Genomic DNA, 23772 nt, shown 5'->3' on the forward strand with positions numbered 1-23772 from the left:
GTTTTGTCACAATTCAATTTTAGAAAGTTAGCTGAAACCAAATTTTACACAGTTGAAGTCAGAATTATTAGCCCATCGTTATTGTGTAATGATGGTTTGTCCTGTAGATCTAAAAAAAAAAAAAAAAAAAAAAAAAAATATATATATATATATATATATATATATATATATATATATATATATATATATATATATATATATATATATATATATATATATTTGATTGTCTACAGGACAAACCATCATTACACAATAACTTGCCTAATACTCTAATCTATCTAGTTAACCTAATTAACCTTGTTAAACCTTTAAATGTCACTTTAAACTGTTTACAAGTGTCTAAAGTAAACAAGTAAAATATTATTTACTGTCATCATGGCAAAGCTAAAATAAACCAGTTATTAGAAATGAGTTATTAAATATATTATGTTTAAAAATGTGCTGAAAAAAACTGAAATTGGGGAAAAAATAAACAGGGGGCAAAAAACTCTGATTTCAACTATATATATATATATATATATATATATATATATATATATATATATATATATATATATATATATATATATATATATATATATATATATATATATACAGTTGAAGTCAGAGTTATTAGCCCCCTTTTGATGTTATTTTATTATTTAAAATATTTCCCAAATTATTTTTAACAGAGCAAGGAAATTTTCACAGTATGTCTGATAAGATTTTTTCTTCTGAAGAAAGTCTTATTTGTTTTATTAAAAATATCAAGTAAAATATTATTTACTGTGATCATGTCAAAGATAAATTACAGCAATTCAATAAAAGTAAAATATAAGTAAAAATATAAAATATAAGCATCATAAATATTCCTTTTTCAAATAAAAAAATATAACAAATAACTCTTTAAAAACTCTTTAACTCTGGAAAAAATAAAGCAGTAAATAATATTTTACTAGATATTTTTCAGGACACTTCTATACAGCTTAAAGTGACATTTAAAGGCTTAACTAGGTTAATTAGGTTAACTATGCAGGTTAGGGTAATTAGGCAAGTTACTATATAATGATGGTTTGTTCTGCGGATAATCGAGAAAAAAATATAGCTCATAGGGGCTAATAATATTGTCCCTAAAATGTTGCTTAAAAAATTAAAAACTGCTTTTATTCTAGCTGAAATAAAACAAATAAGACTTTCTCCAGAAGAAAAAATATTATCAGATATACTGTGAGCATTTCCTTGCTCTGTTAAACATCATAATAAAAATATTAAAAAAGAAGAAAAAAAAATTCTTCTTTTTAAAGTTTTAGCACTCACACATTCACTCATCTGATGCTATGTAACTGTTTTACTGTCTGTCAGCGTATTACACAAGCACAAGTAATGATAGTGTTTTACTTACAGTTGACAGCTTCATCCAACAGGCTCATCTACAGTGGTGTTGCAGGAAGCATGTTTGGTTTATATACTGTACGCCCCTGCAGCACTGTTATGAGGACACATTTTCTAGAATCGGACAAAATATTTTATCTTCAATGGATCACCAACACTAGTTATTACACAACTCTAAATCAATGCTCTTGACCTTCAAACATCAAATAACTTTTAGATTAATTATAATAATGTACTGTTAACCTGTATAGGCCTTTACACTATTAAACAATTTTACAGCACTATTTAGTCAATCATAATTACCAAATATACATACAGTTGAGGTCTTATTAGCCCTCCTGTTAAATTGAAATTTTCTCACCTTCTGTTTAACGGAGAACATTTAAAAATATATTAGTTTTAATAACTCATTATTAATAGCTGATTTATTTTCTCTTTGTCATGATAACAATAAAAAAATATTTGACTAGATATTTTTCAAGATACTAGTATACAGCTTAAAGTAACATTTAAAGGCTTTAGTAGGTTAATTAGGTTAACTAGGCAGGTTAGGGTAATTAGGCAAGTTATTCTAAAAAGGTTTTTTTCTAGCCCAAATAAAAGAAATACGACTTTCTCTAGCAGAAATAAAAATATTGGAAATACTGAGAAAAAGTTTTTGCTTTGTTAAATATAATTTGAGAAATACTTGGAAAAAGAAAAAACGTCACTTTATATATATATATATAGTCATTGGAGGTAACAAGAGTTGCAAAACAATGATCTCACGTTTACCGAAATGTAAGATTATCTTGTTGTTTCCTGTTGGAATGTAAAGTTCTGCCAAGAACAGAAAACTGGAAAATCAGAATAGTTGGCCTAACAATTCATCAACAAAGTGCAGAATGTAGAGCTGTACTGTAAACAAGAGTCCTTCTCTAGAAAGCACAAGTGTTACTTTGTTTCAGCAACACGCAGGTGCTTATACAGAGATAACAGAGCTCACATTTATGACTATCTATTTCAAGTAAATAAAAATAATAATGACTTACTGTTCTGGCAGACTTCAGCGCCCCTGATCAAGTGGATAGAACAAGTTTAGCCTGCACCAGAATGGAAGCCATTTTATGCTGATAAAAGTGTTGACAGTGTTTGTGGTTACTTTGTGTACAAAGTAAAAAATGTAGAAACATTAATTTAACAATTAAATAATACATTGTTTAGAAACTACACCAAATGGATTCTGCTGCTGTCAGACTCGGGAATCTATTCAGTGTGTATATTTTCACAGTGCATTGTGGGTATTCTCAAGCCATTGAGTTTACACTGATTTTTCTCCCATTATTGAGGTGCATTGTGGAATTGAATAAGTACACTTCAGAATGTCCACTATATAATTATGCACTGTTTAGGGGTAAAGGGGGCGATTTCAGATACAGCCGAACAAGAAATGATTGGGTAGGGGAGGGGCCAAGGGGACAGTCATAAACGTAAATAAATGAAAATGTGTTAACTAAAATGCAAAATTTATTTGATCAGTATATTGTTTCATCTTGTTTCATTTTATTAATTTCAATATGCAGTCAATTAACTAGCTTAAACTTGTGCATGATGTCAACCTGCTTTAAAAGGACCTATTCGGAGTTCTGCATACAGTAAAGAGGAGAGACTTTTATGTCAAATACATCTTTTGCTTATCTAAGCTCATAAAACATTCAACATTTCTCAGAATAAATATGAACTTAATTTTGGACGTTTCGCCTGTAGAAGTTGGAACTTTTTAAGCACTAATATAAGCGTTAGCCAATCAGATCGCTTTGTGCGAATACCCCAGCTTAAAGAGCAAAGCCAACTTTGGAGTAATTTCAATTGATGCTGCTATGACGATCGCATCCTCGGTTAAGCATTGACACTGCATTACATCCCATTCACACGGGGCGTCAGCGCTTTCCATTCACTTTGAGTGGGTGACATCAGGCGTTGCCGAACTGCATTGTGGATCCTTCAGCGTTGTTTCAGTGGCATTGCTCACTGCAGTAGTTAAGACTTTCTCAACTGCCGATGGAAGCGTCAGCCAGTAAGATTGCTGTGTGGAAATACACCAGCTCAGACAGTAACTGATTAATTTCATTGACTGATGCTTCTATGATGATCGTGTCAGCCTCAACTTCAGACACGCCTTCTGTCAAGCGTTGACGCTGAAGCTCCGTGTGAATTGGTGGTTATTGTGCATACACGCAGGTCATCAGCGTCAACACTTGACCAAGGTCGTGTCTGAAGTTGAGGCTGATGTGATTGTCATAGCCGCATCAGCCAATGAAATTAGTCTGCAGTCGGCTACTGTCTGAGCTGAGGTATTTGCATAAAGCGATCTGATTGGCTGATGCTTCTGTTGGGACTTAAAAAGTTAAAAAATATCTAACAGTGGGCAACGTTGCTAAAAGGGCGCCAACGAATCCACAGTTCAGTTCGGCGATGTCACATATTCAAAGTGAATGGGAAGCATTGACGCTGATGCCCCATTTGAATTAGTCGTACGGCTGCTTGATTATGGGAAAAATCATGATCACGATTATCACGAAAAATAACAATTATTTTACTCATAATTGTAATCACGATTATTCAAAACGATTATAAGTTAAAGGAAAAATTATTCACCCTCCTGTAAATTATTTTTTTAAATAAATATTTCCTAAATTATGTTTAATTAGTTAAATTAAATTAATTTTTTACAGTATTTCCCAGAATATTTTTTCTTCTGGAGAAAGTCTTATTTGTTTTATTTTGGCTAGAATAAAAGCAGGTTTTACTATTTTGAAACCTATTTTTAGGTCAATATTATTAGCCCCTTTAGGCAATACATATTTGATTGTCTGCAGAATAACCTACTGTAATGCAACGACTTGCCTAATTACCCTAATTAAGCCTTTGAATTGCACTTTAATCGTTGCTTGTATTTTGAAAAATCTTTAGTAAGATATGCGCTGTCATCAAAGCAAAGAACAAATAAATCAGTTATTGGAAATTATTTATTAAAACTATTATGTTTAAATGTGTTGGGAAAAAATATTCTTTACATTAAACAGAAATTGGGGGAAAAGGGTTGCTAATAAATCAGGAGAGCTAATAAGTCTGATTTCAACTGTATGTATGCACAGTTATTTTCCTCCCTGTAAACAATATACAATAGGATGAAGCAGTGGCGCAGTAGATAGTGCTGTCGCCTCATAGGAAGAAGGTCGCTGGGTCGCTGGTTCGAGCCTCGGCTCAGATGGCGTTTCTGTGTGGAGTTTGCATGTTTTCCCTGCGTTTGCGTGGATTTCCTCCGGGTGCTCCGGTTTCCCCCACAGTCCAAAGACATGTACAGGTGAACTGGGTAGGCTAAATTGTCCGTAGTGTATGAGTGTGTGTGTGTGAAGGTGTGTGTGGATGTTTCCCAGAGATGGGTTGTGGCTGGAAGGGCCACTTGCTGGATAAGTTGGCGGTTCATTCCGCTGTGGCGACCCCGGATTAATAAAGAGACTAAGCTGACAAGAAAATTAATGAATGAATGATATTCTACAATATGTAGAGAAGGGGTGGCTCGGTGGCTCAGTGGTTAACAAGAAGGTCGCTGGTTCGAGTCCCTGCTGGGACAGTTGGCAGTTTTATGTGAAGTTTGTTGATGTGGGTTTCCTCCAGGTGCTCCGGTTTCCCCCACAGTCCAAACACATGCGCTATAGGTGAATTGAATAAACTAAATTGTTGAATAAACTAAATTGCGGCTGAAAGGGTATCTGCTGCATAAAACATATGCTGGAATGGTTGGATGTTCATTCCCCTGTGGCAACCTCTGAAATAGACACTAAGCTTAAAAAAAAGAATAAAAGAATGAATATGTAGAGAATAAAATCTGTCAAACAACAGAAAAAGTAAGTACAGTACGTTTATAGGTTTAGTTCTGCAATTACAGCACAAACTCACACAATATATCACCTTAAACTATTAAAATGTTATTAAAAAGTCATCTTTTTAGCATCAAATGTTTGTTGGAGGAAAGATCACGGTAACACAATGCCATTCAAAAGCATAGAAAAATGAAAGAAAAAAAACCCATTAACCAAAACATGCGGAAAACTGATCATTTCCAGATATTGTTACAGTGTACTTTACATGATAAAGGTGATCTACGAAAGCAAAGATCGGACACTATTCAAGTTCTGCTTGTGTAGTGACATTCCATCAACAGTAGTAAAAACAACAAAAAAAGACACAAAAGTGCACAATGGCATTGTATCACTGACAAGTGGGAATAAAAAATACGGATACAGTATCTTATAAAATTGTGTAAATAAAGGATTTCTTCTGCATATTTAATAATTTATGCTATATTAACAGAATAGTTTGCCCCAAAACGGAACATTCTGTCATCATTTACTTTCTCTTCACTTGACACACATCTTTATGAGTGCCTTTCTTCTGTTGAACACAGAAGAAAATGTTTTGAAAAATTATTAGACCCTTTCACACAGTGATGCCGGTAAATATCTGAAAAAATTCCGGAACGACTTTACCGGTAAATTAAAAAAAGCACTGTTCACACAGGACTTTATGGAACTTTTCAGGAGAAAAACTTTCATACATCCATTTAAAAATAGCAGTAAATTCTCACATCATTAACCAGAAATGACCTCTAAACAGCTGCGCTTGTATTTGTAAACATTTGACTACATTACAAACTCTGTGGATGGACCAGTATTGTGAACAACTTCGATGAAAACATATGAAGAAACAAACACCTTCGCAGATCGAGATGTACATGATATGTGTGTGTGCTGGAGCTCATGGCTGTTTCATGGGCACACGCAAAGCTTAAAGGTAAACAAACAACGGCTTACCATAAGCATTTTATCGATAATTATTCACACAGTTGGCATTAAGATGAACATATAAACGTTATCTGACTACTTTTTAGCAACTAAATTTGTCGGGGAAAATATTAAAAGGCTTTTATTCTCATATACCGCGCGGACGTGAATGCATCTGACTGTTCTGGTTGGCTAAAGCAGACGTCTCACGTCAGCACGTTCTAGACGTGCACGAGCTGGAATGTTACAACTTCTCTTTCTGGAAAATAGCCAGAACGAATTTACCGGTATTTTCAAAAAGGGCCTGTTCACACATACAGACCTTTTCGGAAAATTACCGGTATTTTCAAAAAGGGCCTGTTCACACATACAGACCTTTCTGGAAAATTGCCGGTAATTTTCCGAAAAGGTCTGTATGTGTGAAAGGGGCTATAAAACATATACAGTAATCATTGACTTCCATAGTATTTGTTTTCTTAATAGAAAATCAATGAATACAGGTTTCTAACCTTTTTCAGAAAAGAAAAAAGTTTGGAACCACTTGTGAGAAAGTAAATAGTGAGTACATTTTCATTTTTGAGTGAACTATCTCTTTAAGGCAGGCATGTCCAAACTCGGTCCTGGAGGGCCGGTGTCCTATAAAGCTTAGTTCCAACGTCAATCGGACACACCTGGGCTAGCAAATCAAGCTCTTACTAGGCTTTCTAGAAACATCCATCCAGGTGTGTTGAGGCAAGTTGGAACTAAAACCTGCAGGACACCGGCCCTGCAGGGCCGTGTTTGGACACCCCTGCTTTAAAGCATTCAAGTCTTAATGTACAGGGTGGATGGCACCCAAAAGAAAATAGTACAGTACATCACGGCAAAGTTTTAGCTGTCTATACCTTGAAGTGGTAATATTTTAAATGTTTGAGTAAATCATGGACCAACTAAAGAAAGATATCTATAATATTCTGAAGAGAGGAATTAAATCAACATAAAAAAAATAGATACTAAATAATTAGATGAAACTGCTTGACTTTTTTTTTAACAGTGTAAAAATAAATAAGAGATAAATCATTCATCATACATATTTATTACAGGGCATGAATCTGCACAAAATCTGACTGCACAAAACCAGTAACAATCATAAAATAATAATTAATATAATACTTAATGTTACTTAAATAGATAAAAAATATTTTAAGGTTTGCTGATAACTGATCTGAAATCAGTTTGGCATGTTTAAAGCAGTGTCTCCAGCAGTGTCTGCGGTGTACAGATCAGACTTGAAATCAGATCAGGTTGTGATGTAGGCTGATTATAGACTACTGCAGATTGACAGATTGAAAGATGTCTGTCATGAACTCACTTAACGAGTGCATTTTTTTGGATCTTATAACTTGAACGAAAGACATACAAACACAATACCTTTAGAACTTGAACTTCACTTTTGTTTTAAAGGGGACCTACTATGCAAAAATCACTCACATAATGGGTTTAAACACAGCTGTGTGGCAGCAGTGTGTGAATATAACCAGCCTCTAATGGTATAAAATTATTCTGTGTTTTTATAATAACACTTCATAACAGTCTACATAAACACTTTGATTGACATTTACTCGCTTCACACATACAGTCTTGTTAATTGTTTTTCAGAATGAGAAAATACTTTTTGAAAATACTTTTGGTAAATTCGTTCCGCCAATTTTCCAGAAACAGAAGATGTAACATGACTGGTAATTTCCCGAGAATGCTGCTCTGTGTAAACACAGAAGGAAAATAGCCAGAATGTTCAGTGTCACCAGCTCGGTTGCAGTTATTCCCCTCACTGGCCAGCAGAGGTCTCTCTCACCGGACTTTTAGCACTACATCCCCCAGAAGCCCGGATCTGATTATGCTGCACCTGACTCTGATCACACACACACCCATATAAGCAGCATTCACGCTCACTTCATTGCGAAGTCTTGTTTGCCCTGTCAACATTACCAAGTGGGTCTCCTGATTGCTCTCTTGTTACTGACCTGGACTGCTCTTGACCTTGTTTTCCTTGCTGCCCGCCGCGACCCTCTACTTTCCTCTTCGTTAACGACTTGCGCTGCCAGCCCTGATCTATGCCTGTTGCAACGACCAATGAGTGTTTACTGCCTGCCTTTTGACTACTAATGCCTGATCTTCATGTGAGTGTCTATAACAACATTTGGTGCGTGTTTCTGATTGTACTGAGTTTAATAAACACACTGCAGATGGATCCTTCTGTGTCAGCTTTCTTGTTACATTCAGAATGTGCTGATGGAAGCATCCCAGGCTCATTCTGTAAACCTACTTCTAAAGTTCTAGAAACCGTCAAATATGTCCCAGGAAGTACGTTCTTTTGTAGTTTTTGTTTTTGCAAATCCACGAGAGGCTGCTGTGTACGCTTTGTGATCTCAAATTCCTGCCAATAAAATAATCACTACATCACCTAATTACTGTGGAGGTTTCTGAAAAGAAAGAACGCACTTCTACAAACCTCAGGAACTCACTTGAATGCAGTTTGTGTTCCCTCTTAAAGATGTTCACATGTTTTTGTCAGCCTGTTCAGTTGACACAAGTGAAACTGTAATGAATTCTAAGGTCCCAAACTGTTTAATGTCAACACGGACGTGACATTAACAATAAAACAAAACAAAGCACCTTGCAAATGAACATTACAGAAAAATACAAGCAATCTAAAGTCTACCTGGCCCTCATTTACAGTACTGCTTGTGAATTAAGACCTGCATGTGACAGACTGGACTTTTAATATCACCCTGAATATTTAAAAAAATAAAAATAAAATAAAAATAATATCTTAAAGATCTGATATAGCATAAAGCAGGGGTCTCAAACTCAATTTACCTGGGGGTCGCAGGAGGCAAAGTCTGGGTGAGGCTGGGCCGCATAAGGGATTTCACACAAAAAAAGTCCTCAAATGTCATTATTAACAGTTTTAATTATTTCTTCTGAACATGAAGTGTCCTGAACATTAATAGAACATTGAGTGAAGATTATGAACAGTTCTTCTGAACATGGCATCTTTTGCCTACTTCTTGCTGCCAGAGACTTGACAGCGCTTCTTCTCACAAATCTGAACCACATTTGGCTTTAGAGCGGAAGCAGTTGAGACCCTCAGTATGGCTTGAAGATGATCATCATTAAGTCTAGACCTGTACTTTGACTTATTGAAGTCCTAGGGAAAAAAGTGGGGGAACTCACTCAAAACTTCCATTCCCTCACCTAAAAAAAAGGCATATATATGTATAAATAAAACACCCCCACCCCACTCCAGTCACATCAGTCTGTACCAGTCTGTATCTACCTATAATATCAATATATATAAGATGCAGGGCAGGCACGTGCACACATAGGGCTCAACCTGTGCAGAGCACATGCCCTTTTTAGTCTTGCATAGAAAGTGCCCTTCCAAAATGATCAAAAGTGCCCCCGCGACGCGACACACCCTCGGTCCCGCCCTTCAGTAGGTGCGCGATAACACCGCTCTTGAGTACGCGCGCGACAACACAGCTGATCAGAACGCGCGCGACAACGCGCATTGAGTGACAAGCGCGCTGTGTACGGATAGAATCAGCGGAGCGGGGAGCGCTCTCTCTCCCCGCTCCGCTGATTCTGTCAGAGTACAGCGGTCGGCGCGGGCCGCAAAATATTGCACTGAGGGCCGCAAATGGCCCGCGGGCCGCGAGTTTGAGACCCCTGGCATAAAGCATGACATAACAAGATGACAAAAAGCAAAAGATCAATGATTTTTGCCAAATATAGTTAGAATGTATACAATATACAATATTTTTTCCACATTCAGTTATACAGATCTAGCTGTATATACAGTTGAAGTCAGAATTATTAGCCCCCCTGTTTATTTTTCACCCCCAATTTCTGTTTAACAGAGAGCAGATTATTTTTGATCACATTTCTAGACATAATAGTTTTAATAACTCATTTCTAATAACTAATTTATTTTATCTTTACCATGATGACAGTAAATAATATTTGACTAGATATTTTTCAAGACACTTCTATACAGCTTAAAGAGACATTTAAAGGCTTAACTAGGTTAATTACGGTAACTAGGCAGGTTAGGGTAATTGGGCAGAAAATAAGTTGAAAGATGAAAATGAAACACAATCTCCTTGTAAAGTGACATTCACAAAATTTTAGATCTGCATTAGGCAAACACAACAGTTTCCTTAAGCGTATCTAAACGATATCTAAAAACAACAATGAACTCTAAAGAGTGTGCAGAGAAACCTAGCGTGGATATTAGTATATCTTTAATTTATTTCATTCAGTTGATCACACAAAGCTACTGTAAGATCACTATTATGATTATTTATCTCCCATTTGAAGATTGAATTACATTGTTAACACACTTGATTCATAATATCAATTAGATTTTTGATGTTCAACTGTGTTCATATTCCCGAAACTGAAATAGACTTATATTAGGCTGAAAGAGACTTATATTACAGCTGAAAGAGACTTATATTAGGCTTAAAGAGACTTATATTACAGCTGAAAGAGACTTATATTAGGCTGAAAGAGACTTATATAGGCTGAAAGAGACTTATATTAGGCTGAAAGAGACTTATATTAGGCTGAAAGAGACTTATATTACGGCTAAAAGAGACTTATATTAGGCTGAAAGAGACTTATATTAGGCTGAAAGAGACTTATATTAGGCGGAAAGAGACTTATATTAGGCTGAAAGAGACTTATATTACGGCTAAAAGAGACTTATATTAGGCTGAAAGAGACTTATATTACGGCTAAAAAAGACTTATATTAGGCTAAAAGAGACATATTAGGCGGAAAGAGACTTATATTAGGCTGAAAGAGACTTATATTAGGCTGAAAGAGACATATTACGGCTAAAAAAGACTTATATTAGGCTGAAAGAGATTTATATTAGGCTAAAAGAGACTTATATTAGGCTGAAAGAGACTTATATTAGGCTGAAAGAGACTTATTTTACGGCTAAAAGAGCCTTATATTAGGCGGAAAGAGACTTATATTAGGCTGAAAGAGATTTATATTACAGCTGAAATAGACTTATGTTACGGCTGAAAGAGACTTATTTTGCAGCTGAAAGAGACTTATATTAGGCTGAAAGAGACTTATATTAGGCTGAAAGAGACTTATATTAAGCTGAAAGAGACTTATATTAGGCTGAAAGAGACTTATATTACAGCTGAAAGAGACTTTTATTAGACTGAAAGAGACTTATATTAGGCTGAAAGAGACTTATATAGGCTGAAAGAGACTTATATTAGGCTGAAAGAGATTTATATTACAGCTGAAATAGACTTAAGTTACGGCTGAAAGAGACTTATTACGGCTGAAAGAGACTTATGTTACGGCTGAAAGAGACTTATTTTACGGCTGAAAGAGACTTATATTGCAGCTGAAAGAGACTTATATTAGGCTGAAAGAGACTTATATTACGGCTAAAAGAGATTTATATTAGGCTGAAAGAGACTTATATTAGGCTGAAAGAGACTTATATTAGGCGGAAAGAGACTTATATTAGGCTGAAAGGGACCTATGTTATGGCTGAAGAGACTTATATTTGGCTGAAAGAGACTTATATCAGGCTGAAAGAGACTTATATTACAGCTGAAATAGACTTATGTTACGGCTGAAAGAGACTTATTACGGCTTAAAAGAGACTTATATTCTGGCTGAAAGAGACCTATTTTACGGCTAAAAGAGACTTATATTGCAGCTGAAAGAGACTTGTATTACGGCAGCATCTTTTCTACTTTTTTTATGTTCAACTTCATGTCGCTTGGCAGTCATTTTTTCATTAGCTTCTATTGGATCTGAAACAAAGATGAACAGACAGATCAACTCTGCCCATGTAACCTAGTAGTGCTTAAATTGTAAAAATATTTTAGTGTTTGTTACCTGCTGCAAAACAATCTGCTTGTTTCCTTCATCTGTAAGGTCTAAGAATGAGGCAAGCTTTCCTTGAAGAACAATGTTGTCTAAAGTAAAACACACACACATTCTAACATTGCTTTCTAAAATATTTAATTTCTGGGCATGAATATCACATTTGATTATGCTTAACAATCTGATGGTAATAAGCTGTAATAATACTTTTATTTGTGTTTGATCCAGTGTCCACCCTCCACCTACATCCCTCCAGGTAGTCTCTAGGAGGCTCTGGTCAGGGAGTGAGCTCTGCATTGTGGTACCATCACAGAGCGGCTGTAAGTCACTTTCCAAAACATTTTCATTCACTGCTCCATGCTGGTGAAACGATCTTCTGATTCCCACTCAGACTGTGGATTCACTAGTATCATTCAAATGACAACTAAAAACCCATTTCTTCTGAGAATACCTCAACACCTGTGAATAAAACCAAGACCCCTCTTCTCCCACCTCACCACGCATAACCCCTAAATAGTTTTAATTCTGAGTCTGCCTCACACAGGTGAGAGGGCTTAACAAACCACCTGTAGAAAACTCATATACTTGCTCCAGTTTTTGCACATATTTACAATCACTCTAAAATAATAAACTGCATTTATGAAGGGCGCTTCACACAGGTAAGTGGATTTCACAAACCACCTGTAGAAACACACATTTCTCTCTCTCTCTCTCTCTCTCTCTCTCTCTCTCTCTTTAGCACTTATGTGTATTGCTGATCCTTGTTGAATCACTGAATTCCTCCTCAATTGTTAGTCGCTTTGGACAAAAGCGTCTGCTAAAGACTAACTGTAAATGTATGATGGAACTCGCGGGCAAATTGCAGTGATCAACACAAATTCGAATCTGAAATCTTGATCAAGCTCCACCTTGTCTGGTCATGTATATAGCTCGTACCATCACAATAACAGAGAGCCAATTGACCCTTCGCTAAGCCCCGCCTACATTATTTCTAGAACCGCTCTTCCCCGGAATCGAACCCGGTCGTCGCCACGGCTGGCTCCTGCTCCTCCGGGCCTCCGCTCCACCGTCGTAACACGACGAGCTAACCGGACAAACTGGTTGCGGCGGGAAAGCCCTCCACACGGAGGTGAGCCATCAGCTGGCGAGTGCGAAAAGGAGCGGCGTCACACCACCCCTAAGCATTTGCTTGAAAAAACGAAATGCGGCCACATATACCTCCGGCCACGTAAATCACGGTCTCCAGAAATGCCCGCGGGGCTACGTTTTCAGAATGAGCTTGGGTTGTCAAAAACATAACTTCTTGTGTAAATCTAAATCAATCAAAAATGTAGTTTTGTTTTCTTGTGTGCACTGAATAGACAACATCAAACTTATTTAAAGTTAAGTTAAATCTCTATTTCATTAGTAATGTCCAAAAAGAGATGACTGAAGTTTCATGGCAAAGATGTTAACCAGCATTGCAAAATAACAAAGTTTAGACACTCTAAACTTTTTTATTTATTTATTTAGTTACCTCATATTTTATTTCTTCTATCGTTTCTGTTTTAAGATGCATGTCTAAACATTTCATAAAACACGCATGATCGGAAATAGAAATTCCTTACGAGGAACTAAGCAACTTTAAGTAGCAAATTTGTACGAATTCATGTGATTTTATTCATATGAATAAGTACATATGAAAAGCAGATGTTCCCCCAAACCCCACCCCTAAATTGACCCCTATGCAAATCGTATTAAAAGATATAAATAAAATAATACAAATGAATATGAATTAGCCACTAAATCAAAAGGTTACAAATTGCCTTGAGTTTGCATTAGAAAAACCGATAAGTGATAAGCTAAAAGAATACTGTATAGAAAAGTTTGATTATAATTAGTTTTTGTGTACATAATTGTGTGTGAATATCTTGTATAAGTATTTTAGAAATCTGAGGGGTGATTAAATTGAAAGGTTTTCTTCATGTAAGGCAGCGACTTTCTGAGGTTTCATTTTCTCATTACGGCTGCTGCTTTATGACACGTCTTTTCTTTATCTCGAAGTTACCTGACAGCCCACGGCTGACCAGTTCTTGTTTTATCTGAAACACAAATGGACAGACAGATCAAAATTGGCTTTTGTTTGCATCAAACTCCACTTGTTATGAATGTTCATTAAAAATAAAATTATCCATTGACTTACTTGCTGCAGAACAGCCTCCAGATTATTACTCTGTGTCAGGTCTAAATACGATGTGAGCTTAAATTGGGTTCCTATGATATTTTCTAAAGAGAAACATAAACATAATTACACATTTTAACATTTGTACAGCAAACAAACCAGCATGTAAAACTGACTAAACATCTACCTAATCCTTTGTTTGAGATGAAGGCCCAGCGACCGGGAACGTTTACATTAGTCGTGTTCTTGAGGCTTCTGTAGTTGCCATTAATTGAATCAGGGATCACAAAGTTGCTTACTGAGTTCATTGTGTTGTATCCAGCCTATTAAAACATGAAATCCAAATGTTGTGAAACATACAGAGTTAATGTGGAGTACAGAATGAAATCTGTATGTTTGTTTTACCTCTGTTGGTTCATATAACCCAGTACAGTCTCCATAATTCATTAGAAAGAAAGACCAATCACCGCCTGAAATTAAAACCACTTGGAACAGGATTGTCTGAAAGAAACAACATGTCATCATAATTCAAATATTATAAGTCTGTGACCTCAATAAGTAAGTAAATAAATATATTTTACCGGATTTGGCTGTAGATTGTACCTCCAAGTGGCAACAAAAACCCAGGAAGCTTTGAAGTTTGTTGGAGAGAAATATTGGTTTATATCCTGAGTGGCGCGGTCGAGCACACTTCCATTAGTGTACTGCTGATATGAGAATACTCCAGTGTGATAATCATCATAGTCATTCCAGAGCGGAGCAATGAAATCATCATTTCCTCCGAAGGGATTCATGTCAACATTTAATGTTGGTGATATTGTGAATGAAAGAACTCCAGTATAAATAGCCTGAAATATAAGAAATCAATTTACATTCAGCAATAATCACAATCTGGCTCATCACTGCATTTGCATTCAGACTTTGACAGAGAATTGAACTGAATTCTTACGTATAAGCTGTTGTATGTGTGGCCAAAGAATGTAAATGGGGTTAAAAGAGAAACAGGATATGAGTTTTCATCGTTATTAACGTGGTGTTCAGTGTCTCCTAGAGTTGAGCCGAATGGATAGAATATTGCTGGAGCTGCCAAAAAAACACAAAAATGTGTGCAGTTAAAGTCAAAATCTTTCTGATTCTGATGTGAACACAACAAATCCAAAAGCCAATTATATACCTGCCCATGCGTTGAAGGCCCAGCGGCCGGTAACATTTACATTAGTCGTGTTCTTGAGGTTTCGGTAGTTGCCGTTAACTGAATCAGGAATTATAAACTTGCTTATTGAGTTTATTGTGTCAAATCCAGCCTATGAAAGCAAATGTGTTTAATAAATACAGAACTGATGTAGAATATATATAATTGAATTTTAAATCCTGTGATGTTTTACCTCTGTTCCTTCATATAATGCAGCACAGTCACCATAATTCAAGAGAAAGAAAGAGCCTCCACCACCTGAAATTAAAACCGCTTGGAACAAGATTTGCTAAAAAGAAAAGGAAAACAAATTACATCACGATTCACTGTCTGTAATGTCTGTGACATGGAAGAAATAAAATAAATATCTTTTACCGGATTTGGCTGTAGATTGTACCTCCAGGTGGCGACAAAGACCCAAGAAGCTTGAAAGTTCACTGGAGAGAAATGCTGGTTTATATCCTGAGTGGCGCGGTTGAGCACACTTCCACTTGTGTACTGCTGATATGAAATCACACCAGTGAAATAATCATCAAAGTCATTCCAGAGCGCAGCAATGAAATCTTCTCGTCCTTTGAGGGGACTATAGTAAGGGCCTGATATTGCTGTCATTGTGAATGTCAGGAGTCCATTATAAATAACCTGTAATATGAGAAATCCATTTACATCAAGCAATAATCACAATCTGGCTTAATCACTGCATTTGCATTCAGACTTCGACTTGCAATGGAACTGAATTCTTACATATAAGCTGTTGTATGTGTGGCCAAAGAATGTAAATGGGGTGGAAAGAGCAACTGAAACTTGGCTTTCAGAACCAATTACAGAATATTCAGTGTCTCCTACAGCCGAGCCGAATGGATAGAATATTGCTGGAGCTGCAGAGAGAATAAAACACAAGAGTCAAAAATAGAAGTCAGAATTAGACAAGTATGCCAATTCGTATATGAATGCAGCATTAATGTAAAAGTCAGTAAATACCTGTCCATGGCTCTGCAGAAGTCATCGCAACAACCGCTGAAGAGAAAAAATAAATGATAAAACACTTCTGTGAAGTACAAAAACATTGCACAGGAGAAATCCAAAACATTACCTGACTGATCTGTGATGGCTGGCAATGTGGTGGTTTCTGAAATTACAAACAAAATTAAAACAACAATGAATGAATCAATAATCTTACTACATATTGCAGTTCTCTTTCCAATAACATTTAGCAGAAACAAATAAGTAGAAACTAGCTTTAATGCTGTAACATTAGGGCATGATGGACAAAGAGTATCCAGGGCAGATACGGGAACAAGAACAGCTAAATAATTTGTATTTGATTGTGTTTACTACCTGATGATGGAACTGTGGAGGTTGCTGAAAAACAAACACAATAAAAACACCAGTGAATAATTCATTAAACTCTGTGGGCCCTATAATACACTTGGCGCAGTAAGGCGCAAGACATGTTTGGTGTGATGTGTTACTTTTTTTTAGACCAACACAACCCTAATTTTTCTGTTTTGTGCCACGTTGTTTAAATAGTAAATCCATTTGTGCCACTTTGTGGATTCATGGATGTGCCGGTCTAGAAAAGAGTTGTGTTAAGGCGCATTGTTGGCGTGTTGTTATTTTGAGGAACTAAAACAGCCTGTGCAATTGACCAGCTGAAAGCAGGTCTAAAGTCTAGTGCAGAGCATCTTAGTTGTGCACCTTAAAAGCTTACACATTGCTTAGAACACACAGGATTGACAGCAATACACAAATATCTTTACAAATGAAAAAGAATTAAAGGATTGAAAGATTACAGAAAATATCATTTTTTACATAAATATTAAAACCACTGCCTTCATACCTTCTTTACCTCGGGGAGCTTTTTTTGGTTTATTCATGACAATTTGCATTAGTATAATATTATTATTATTATTATTATTATTATTATTATTATTATTATTATTATTTATTTGCATATTTTGCATATTTACATTTATATTTAATGAAAAGAAGTTTAGATTTGTCCACCTGTTGGGTTTTGGACCATATGGGGCATAATAATAGCACATGTATGGATATAACTCAGTTTTTTGACCACACTTCGTTATTATTGTTTAGTAATTTGCTGGAAATTAAAACTGAATTTAGAAATAGTTTTGAAACAAATCTTTGTGCTTAACAAACAAAATTAAATATTTAGGCTAATGAATGTCCTCAGTGGAGTGCGTACAACACTGTTTCCTTATCTACGAAAGAGAAAGAGAAAGTAAAGAGGCCAAATGGAGATGGCTCGTTCTTTATCCTCGTGCTGCACATAGTCTGTATAACTTTTTTCTTACTGTGGAAGCGCTCAGTTTTTCCACTTACATGGCCGCAACTGACTCTTAAAGAGAATTGAAGATGAGACTCGGTTTATTCCTAAAACACACCTATAACTCATTACGATGATAAGCTCAACACTGTTAGATCATGTGCCGCGGCGCAAACTGTATTTTTCCATCTTTAAAACAGCAAAAGTGGATTTGGACACGCCCTTAATCCTTTTATGCCATGAGCTTTAGACTTTGCGTCTAGACTGTTAAGTTACCATCATTGATAACTACAGGTATATGTCCCCTAGATCAGTCAATTGATGTTAAAGGTTTCTTATAGAAAGCAATGGGCTTAATGGATGTATCAGAAAACATGCAGCACACATTGTGGACTGTCAGATTTTCTGGATGTGAAATTGAACATGGTAAATTAATACATGCTGATTCTGGGGTGGTAGTTTCTGAAAACATGAACACAAATATTATTAGATATCACTCAAACTCACTTGACAAACATTTACACATTTCTCATCAAAAAAGAAAGTTGAGACACGACGGGCCCTAGCATACACCCGGTGCAAGGTGCCACGCAAATGTTTTTTGATAGTTTCAGCACGCTGCAAGAGTCGTTTTGACAATTTGCACCACGCTGTTTAATTAGCAAATGCATTTGCGCTCATATGTGCGCCCATAGGCATTCTGGTCTAAAAAAGGAGGTGCATTGTTATTTTTGGGAACTATAATAGAATTAGAACTACTGAATTTAGAAATAGTTTTAAAACAAATCTTTGCGCTTAATAAACAAAATAAATTATGTAGGCTAATGGATGTCTGTGCGTACAACACGTTTCCTTATCCACAATAGTGAAAGTGAAAGTAAAGAATAAAGTGGCTCATCTTTCATTCTTGCTCTGTAGATGCTCAGTTAAATTGTTTTCTCTCTAGTGAAGCTTTCAGTTTTTCCACTTACAAAGTCTGCCATGTAAATAGCAAATGCGCTATGGCGCAAAGCAACTGACTCTTAAAGGTGATGTGGGATGAGACTCTGATTGGTTTATTCTCAACACACCCCTCTAACTCATTAAAAGAATAAGCTCAACCCTGTTAGACCATGCGCCGCAGCACAAAGCTGATTTTTCAGTCCTTAAAATAGCAAAAGTAGATTCTGACACACCCTTAATGCTTTTGTGCCTTGCGCTTTGGACTCAAATAGAGCCCGAAGTATCAAAAAACACCTCCCTTAAAGAGTCATTTGAAACAAGTGAGTCACCATTAAAACAAAAAATGTGATGAAATGAAACAAATACTGTAAAGAGGCAGGGCTTAGTTTTGACCATTGGACATTGAAAGTGTGGCTGTGATTTGCTATTGGTAGATATTATGGGTAACGTGAACAATGACTATTATTTAGCATTACATAATCTTAGTTAATGTTATTTTACTCATGTTCTAATGCATCTCTTTACATTAACAGCCTATTTAGCACAATGATGTATTTTAATATGGATTACATAACATGACCTAACAATAACTAACACATTTATTCAGCAATACTAAATATTTTTATACAAACTGTTAAACTGTTCACTGTAAACTGATGCATTAAACTTACATTAAATAATACAACCTTATTGTAAAGTACTGTATAGTAATCATAGAAACCTTTTTTTTTATTAGACAATGATACATATAAAAAATTATTTAGAATAATAAATATTGCATAAATCCATTTCTTAAATCAAAAAATTTTATTAAAGGTGACATATTTTGCCACACAAACACACATTCTTCAACAGGAAAAAAACAAACAGATAATGCAGTAAGGGTGTCACGATCCTCCAAATCCTCGATTCGATTTATTTTCGATTCTAAAGTCACGGTTCAATTCGATTTTCTATTATGAATAATTAATTAATTAATAACGAATAATTATTTGTAGCCTACTGTTTAAACTACTTGACCTGCATGGTCTTTGTTTTACCCATAAACAAATCATACAGTAAATTAATAAAGGCAAGATACACACATAATCACCACCTGTCAAATCACTTTTTCTGCGGGACTCGTGAATAGGCAGTGATCTGTGTCGTTATAATGGCGTCGGTTAAAAAGACGCACAACCAACAGGAACCAGCCAACAGTATCTTAGGTGTTCGCTAAAATGACTAAGTACAAGTGAGTGAAAGATTGAAGCAGTCCACCAATCCTCTGACTGCCTGGACCTGCTGTCTCGAGCGCATGGCTGTGTATATGCGTCTGTGTCTGAGCCTATATTTTTAAAGTCTATGGTCTGAGCCTGTGTGTGAATGAGTGTGTGTGTGGTCACGTGATGTGCGTTTTCAGCAGTAGTGAGGAAGGAGGGCTGCTCAGAAATGCTACACGCCACTGTGGATGTTAAATCGTTGTCGTTATAAAATGCCATTTAAAAACAAAGACAGTGTAAACAGGGCCTGAGTGTGTACTTTTCGCGAGCGGATTTGCAAATGGGGCGGGGAGGAGGATCGCAATGCAGGTATTGTCTATCGGACGAACCCTAATCCGCTTGTTAAGTGGTGACGTGTTTGTGACGTATGTAATACTGTTTCCGGGTCCAAGCCGCCATTCATTTGAGTGGAGAAATCATTCGTTTATGATCACGTTTTATTCCTATCACACATTAAAGTTAATTTTATATAAAATCCTAATGTACACAACAATCTCTGGGCTTGCTGCATAACAAATACCAAAAATTTATCAATTTATAAAAAATATTTATCACTTTCTGGCCATCGGATATTAGGCATGGACATATATATTGCGATCGTGATTTTCGAAAGCATTAAATCGTTTTGTAAACGTTTGTTGTTACCATTTCATGAGTCTCCCCATTGAGTTGAATAGAGCACTTGGACCCGGAAGCCGCTTCGCGTGACGTCACACTTAACAAACGGATAGGTACATAGCAGAGCTTGCAAACTGTGTTTTTTTTTCGACAACGCAAACGTTGTCAACATAACTCACTGGAAATTCAGAATGCTTCCACACCGGCGACTTCATTGAAAGAGGAGAGGGTTTAAGCTCTGTCGACGGGTCTCCTGCGTCTGCAGTTTAACAAGCACTTCAACAAGCCTGTTAATTTTTTCCCCCTTGGCAAGCCAAGCTGACGTGACATGGGGGCGTGGCAGCATCGACTATTCCATTTTTCGATAATCGAAATTAAGCATAAATTTCGATTGATTTCAATTTAAAATCGTGACACCCTTATAATGCAGTAATGATGTGCAACAAAAACATCACAGAACTGCACAAATCAGGAAGAAACTATAAGAAACTTGTCTATTTAGAATCAGAAATCAGAAAGAGCTTCATTGCCAGGTATGTTCACACATACAAGGAATTTGTTTTGGTGACAGAGCTTCTACTGTGCAACAGAATCACAGAGACAGGACAAAAAAAAACAGATAATACATATATATATAAAAAGCAGTAAGTAGTGAATGCAAATATACAAATAGACAAGTGTATGTAGAGCTATATTACTATATTCAACGTTATATGTGCAGCTGTTATGTGCAAATTGGCATGTAAAGTGGGTTGTTAAATAAGTGGGTCACACTTTATTTTAATGGTCCGTTTGTTGAATCTAATTTGCATTGCATCTACATGCCAACTGATTCTCATTAGATTATAAGTAGACTGTTAGATTTGGGTAAGGGTTGCGATTGGGGTTAGGATTAATGTAAGTTGACATGCATTTTCAAAGTTTCTTCTAGTCAGTTAAATATCTGTTGAAGGAGCAGTATCAACAGATACTAAGCAGAAAGTCTACTAATACTCAAATGGACCATCAAAATAAAGTGTTACCAATAAGTGTATATGTGTATAAAGTGTATGGCAAGTAGTGATGTTTGTTCCACAATTATTATTATCAAGTGATTGCCTGAGGGTAGAAACTGTTTCTGTGTCGGGCTGTTCTGCTGCGCAGTGCTCTGTAGCGTCGACCAGAAGGTAAAAGTTCAAAGATAGTTTAAAGGGGTAGTTCACCAAAACAAAGACAATTCTGTCACCATTTACTCTCCCTCAAGTGATTCCAAACATGTATGGGTTTTTTCTTCTGTTGAACACAAGCAAAGATGTTGTGAAGAAGGCTGAAAACCTGTAATCATGGTAAGAAAAACAAATACTAAAGATGTCAATGGGTACAGGCTTTCAGCTTTCTTCAAAACACTGAATCTTCTTTTGTGTTCAACAGAGGAAGGAAATCCAAAACAGTTCTGAACAAGTATAGGGTGAGCAAATGATACCTTTTTATTTTTATTCACTGAAGTGAAGTGAGGAGGTTAGTTTCAAAATAAATAGTGAAGATTTGTGATCGGTTTACCTGTCGATGTTGGTTGAGGAGTCCATTGTGCCCTTGCTGTTCAAGAAAAAACAAATGACATTATATTTAGAAATGTAAATGAGTTAATTGTATTGTCTTCAGCCCATCAAGAGAAAATTAAACATTATTAAAAGATGCATACTCAGTGCCAAGACTGATATTATCAGAAGCAGATGCTGTAAAACCAGAGATAACTTCATGATGATGAAGTCAGAGACAATAACAGCAAACCTAGAAGTCCTTCTTCTGTTAACACACACACAGGGAGAGAGAGAGTGAGAGAGAGAGAGAGAGAGTATATATACTACAAAAATATAATGTAAAAAATATTTTTCAAAAATTCAACACATTTCTAAACGTAATAGTTTTAATAACTCATTTCTAATAACTGATTTATTTTAACTTTGCCATGATGAAAGTACATCATATTTTACTAGATATTGTTCAAGATATTAATATTTATTATTCACAAATTCATAGCTATGTAACTGTTTTACTGAAGGTCTACAAATTACATAAACGCAAGTAATGATAGTGTTGTACTTACCTCTGACAGCTTCACCCAACAGGTTCATCTACAGTGGTGTAGCAGGAAGTGTGTGGTTTATATACTGTACGCCCAAGCACCATGGTTATGAGGACACGTTAACTAGAATCGAACAAAATATGCTATCTCCATAGGAACACCAACAATAGTTTTCTACTCTAAATCAAAGGTCATGACCTTCAAACATCAATTAACTGTTAAATTTTGTTTAATGGAGAACATTTAGGACATTTCTAAACATAATAGTTTTAATAACTCATTTCTAATAACTGATTTACTTTATCTTTGTCATGATGACAGTAAATAATATTCTACTAGATTCTACTTCTTTACAGCTTAAAGTGACATTTACAGGCTAAACTAGGTTAATTAGGTTAATTAGGCAGGTTAGGGTAATAAGTCGTTGTATAACCATTGTATAATGGTTTGTTCTATAGACAATAAAAAAATGCTTAAGGTGGCTATAATAATAATGACCTTAAAATGCTTATTTTTATAACAAATATGAAATATGAAAACAAATATGTTAAGCATAAGAAAAAAATCTAGGAAATACTGAGAAAAATTTCTTAGTCTGTTAAATATCAGTTGTTTTGTGTTCAGCACATTGTTTTTGGTCTTTCCCCATGTGCTCATTTGTCTATTAATTAGACCCCGCCTGTCTTGTTACCTGTTCAATTTGTTAATTTGTTTCACCTGAGCTCCTCGTTTGAGACTTTGTTTGCTCCTCTATTTATTCTCCCAGTTTGCTGTTGTCTGGGCTGATTCGTTTCTCATGCTACATGTAGTTAGATGCTTGTCTGGTTTTCTGTCCAGTTTGGTTTTATTTTGTTTTACTTAAAATGACTATTTACCCTACCATGGGCTTGTTGTTTTTTCCAGCCCTTTTGGCTGTTATCTGGGCTCTGTGTCCAGTTTTGTTCCTAATTAATAAACTTTATTTTGTATTGCTGATCTGCGTCTGGGTTCTGTTCACACACCTGACACAAAGGAGGGTGAATAAATGTTTTTTTTCTTCATATATATATATATATATATATATATATATATATCTATCTATCTCTCACTCTTGGGGCTCCACTCCTGGGTGTGTCATGAACTGTGCCAGTAGTTCTGT

General features: G+C 35.9%; 2 protein-coding genes across 2 annotated transcripts in view; both read right to left on the bottom strand.

The window, feature by feature from the left end:
* LOC101882968 (uncharacterized) overlaps positions 1 to 8315 on the bottom strand; it is a 33214-nt gene extending 24899 nt beyond the window's left edge. Inside the window, exons 1-2 of the mRNA XM_073918893.1 lie at positions 8201 to 8315; positions 1382 to 1485 (exon numbers count right to left, since the gene is read on the bottom strand). The gene's annotated coding sequence lies outside the window, so the exon portion shown is untranslated. The remainder of the gene's footprint in view (positions 1 to 1381; positions 1486 to 8200) is intronic.
* Positions 8316 to 13739: 5424 nt separating this feature from the next.
* si:ch211-182p11.1 lies at positions 13740 to 22757 on the bottom strand. The gene is made up of 16 exons (XM_005156423.6): positions 22656 to 22757; positions 22251 to 22354; positions 22109 to 22144; positions 16796 to 16819; positions 16551 to 16586; positions 16439 to 16474; positions 16202 to 16335; positions 15833 to 16099; positions 15651 to 15746; positions 15440 to 15569; positions 15215 to 15348; positions 14847 to 15113; positions 14671 to 14766; positions 14453 to 14588; positions 14287 to 14369; positions 13740 to 14185 (listed from the first exon to the last, which is right to left on the bottom strand). The coding sequence occupies exons 2-16, from the start codon at positions 22306 to 22308 to the stop codon at positions 14105 to 14107; spliced, it is 1614 nt and encodes a 537-aa protein (XP_005156480.2). The 5' UTR covers positions 22309 to 22354; positions 22656 to 22757; the 3' UTR covers positions 13740 to 14104.
* Between the last annotated feature and the right edge of the window lie 1015 nt (positions 22758 to 23772).

The sequence above is a fragment of the Danio rerio genome, chromosome 12 (genome assembly GCF_049306965.1).
Source record: "Danio rerio strain Tuebingen ecotype United States chromosome 12, GRCz12tu, whole genome shotgun sequence".
Taxonomy (NCBI): domain Eukaryota; kingdom Metazoa; phylum Chordata; class Actinopteri; order Cypriniformes; family Danionidae; genus Danio; species Danio rerio.

What these genes read in the sequence shown, in the direction of transcription:
- si:ch211-182p11.1 (XM_005156423.6), bottom strand. Translation starts at nt 22,308, where the DNA reads ATGAAGTTATCTCTGGTTTTACAGCATCTGCTTCTGATAATATCAGTC. An exon ending in CTCCACAGTTCCATCATCAG is followed by an intron (nt 16,587 to 16,795) that starts GTAGTAAACACA and finishes TTGTAATTTCAG; the next exon opens with AAACCACCACATTGCCAGCC. An exon ending in GGCCTTCAACGCATGGGCAG is followed by an intron (nt 15,349 to 15,439) that starts GTATATAATTGG and finishes TTTTTTTGGCAG; the next exon opens with CTCCAGCAATATTCTATCCA.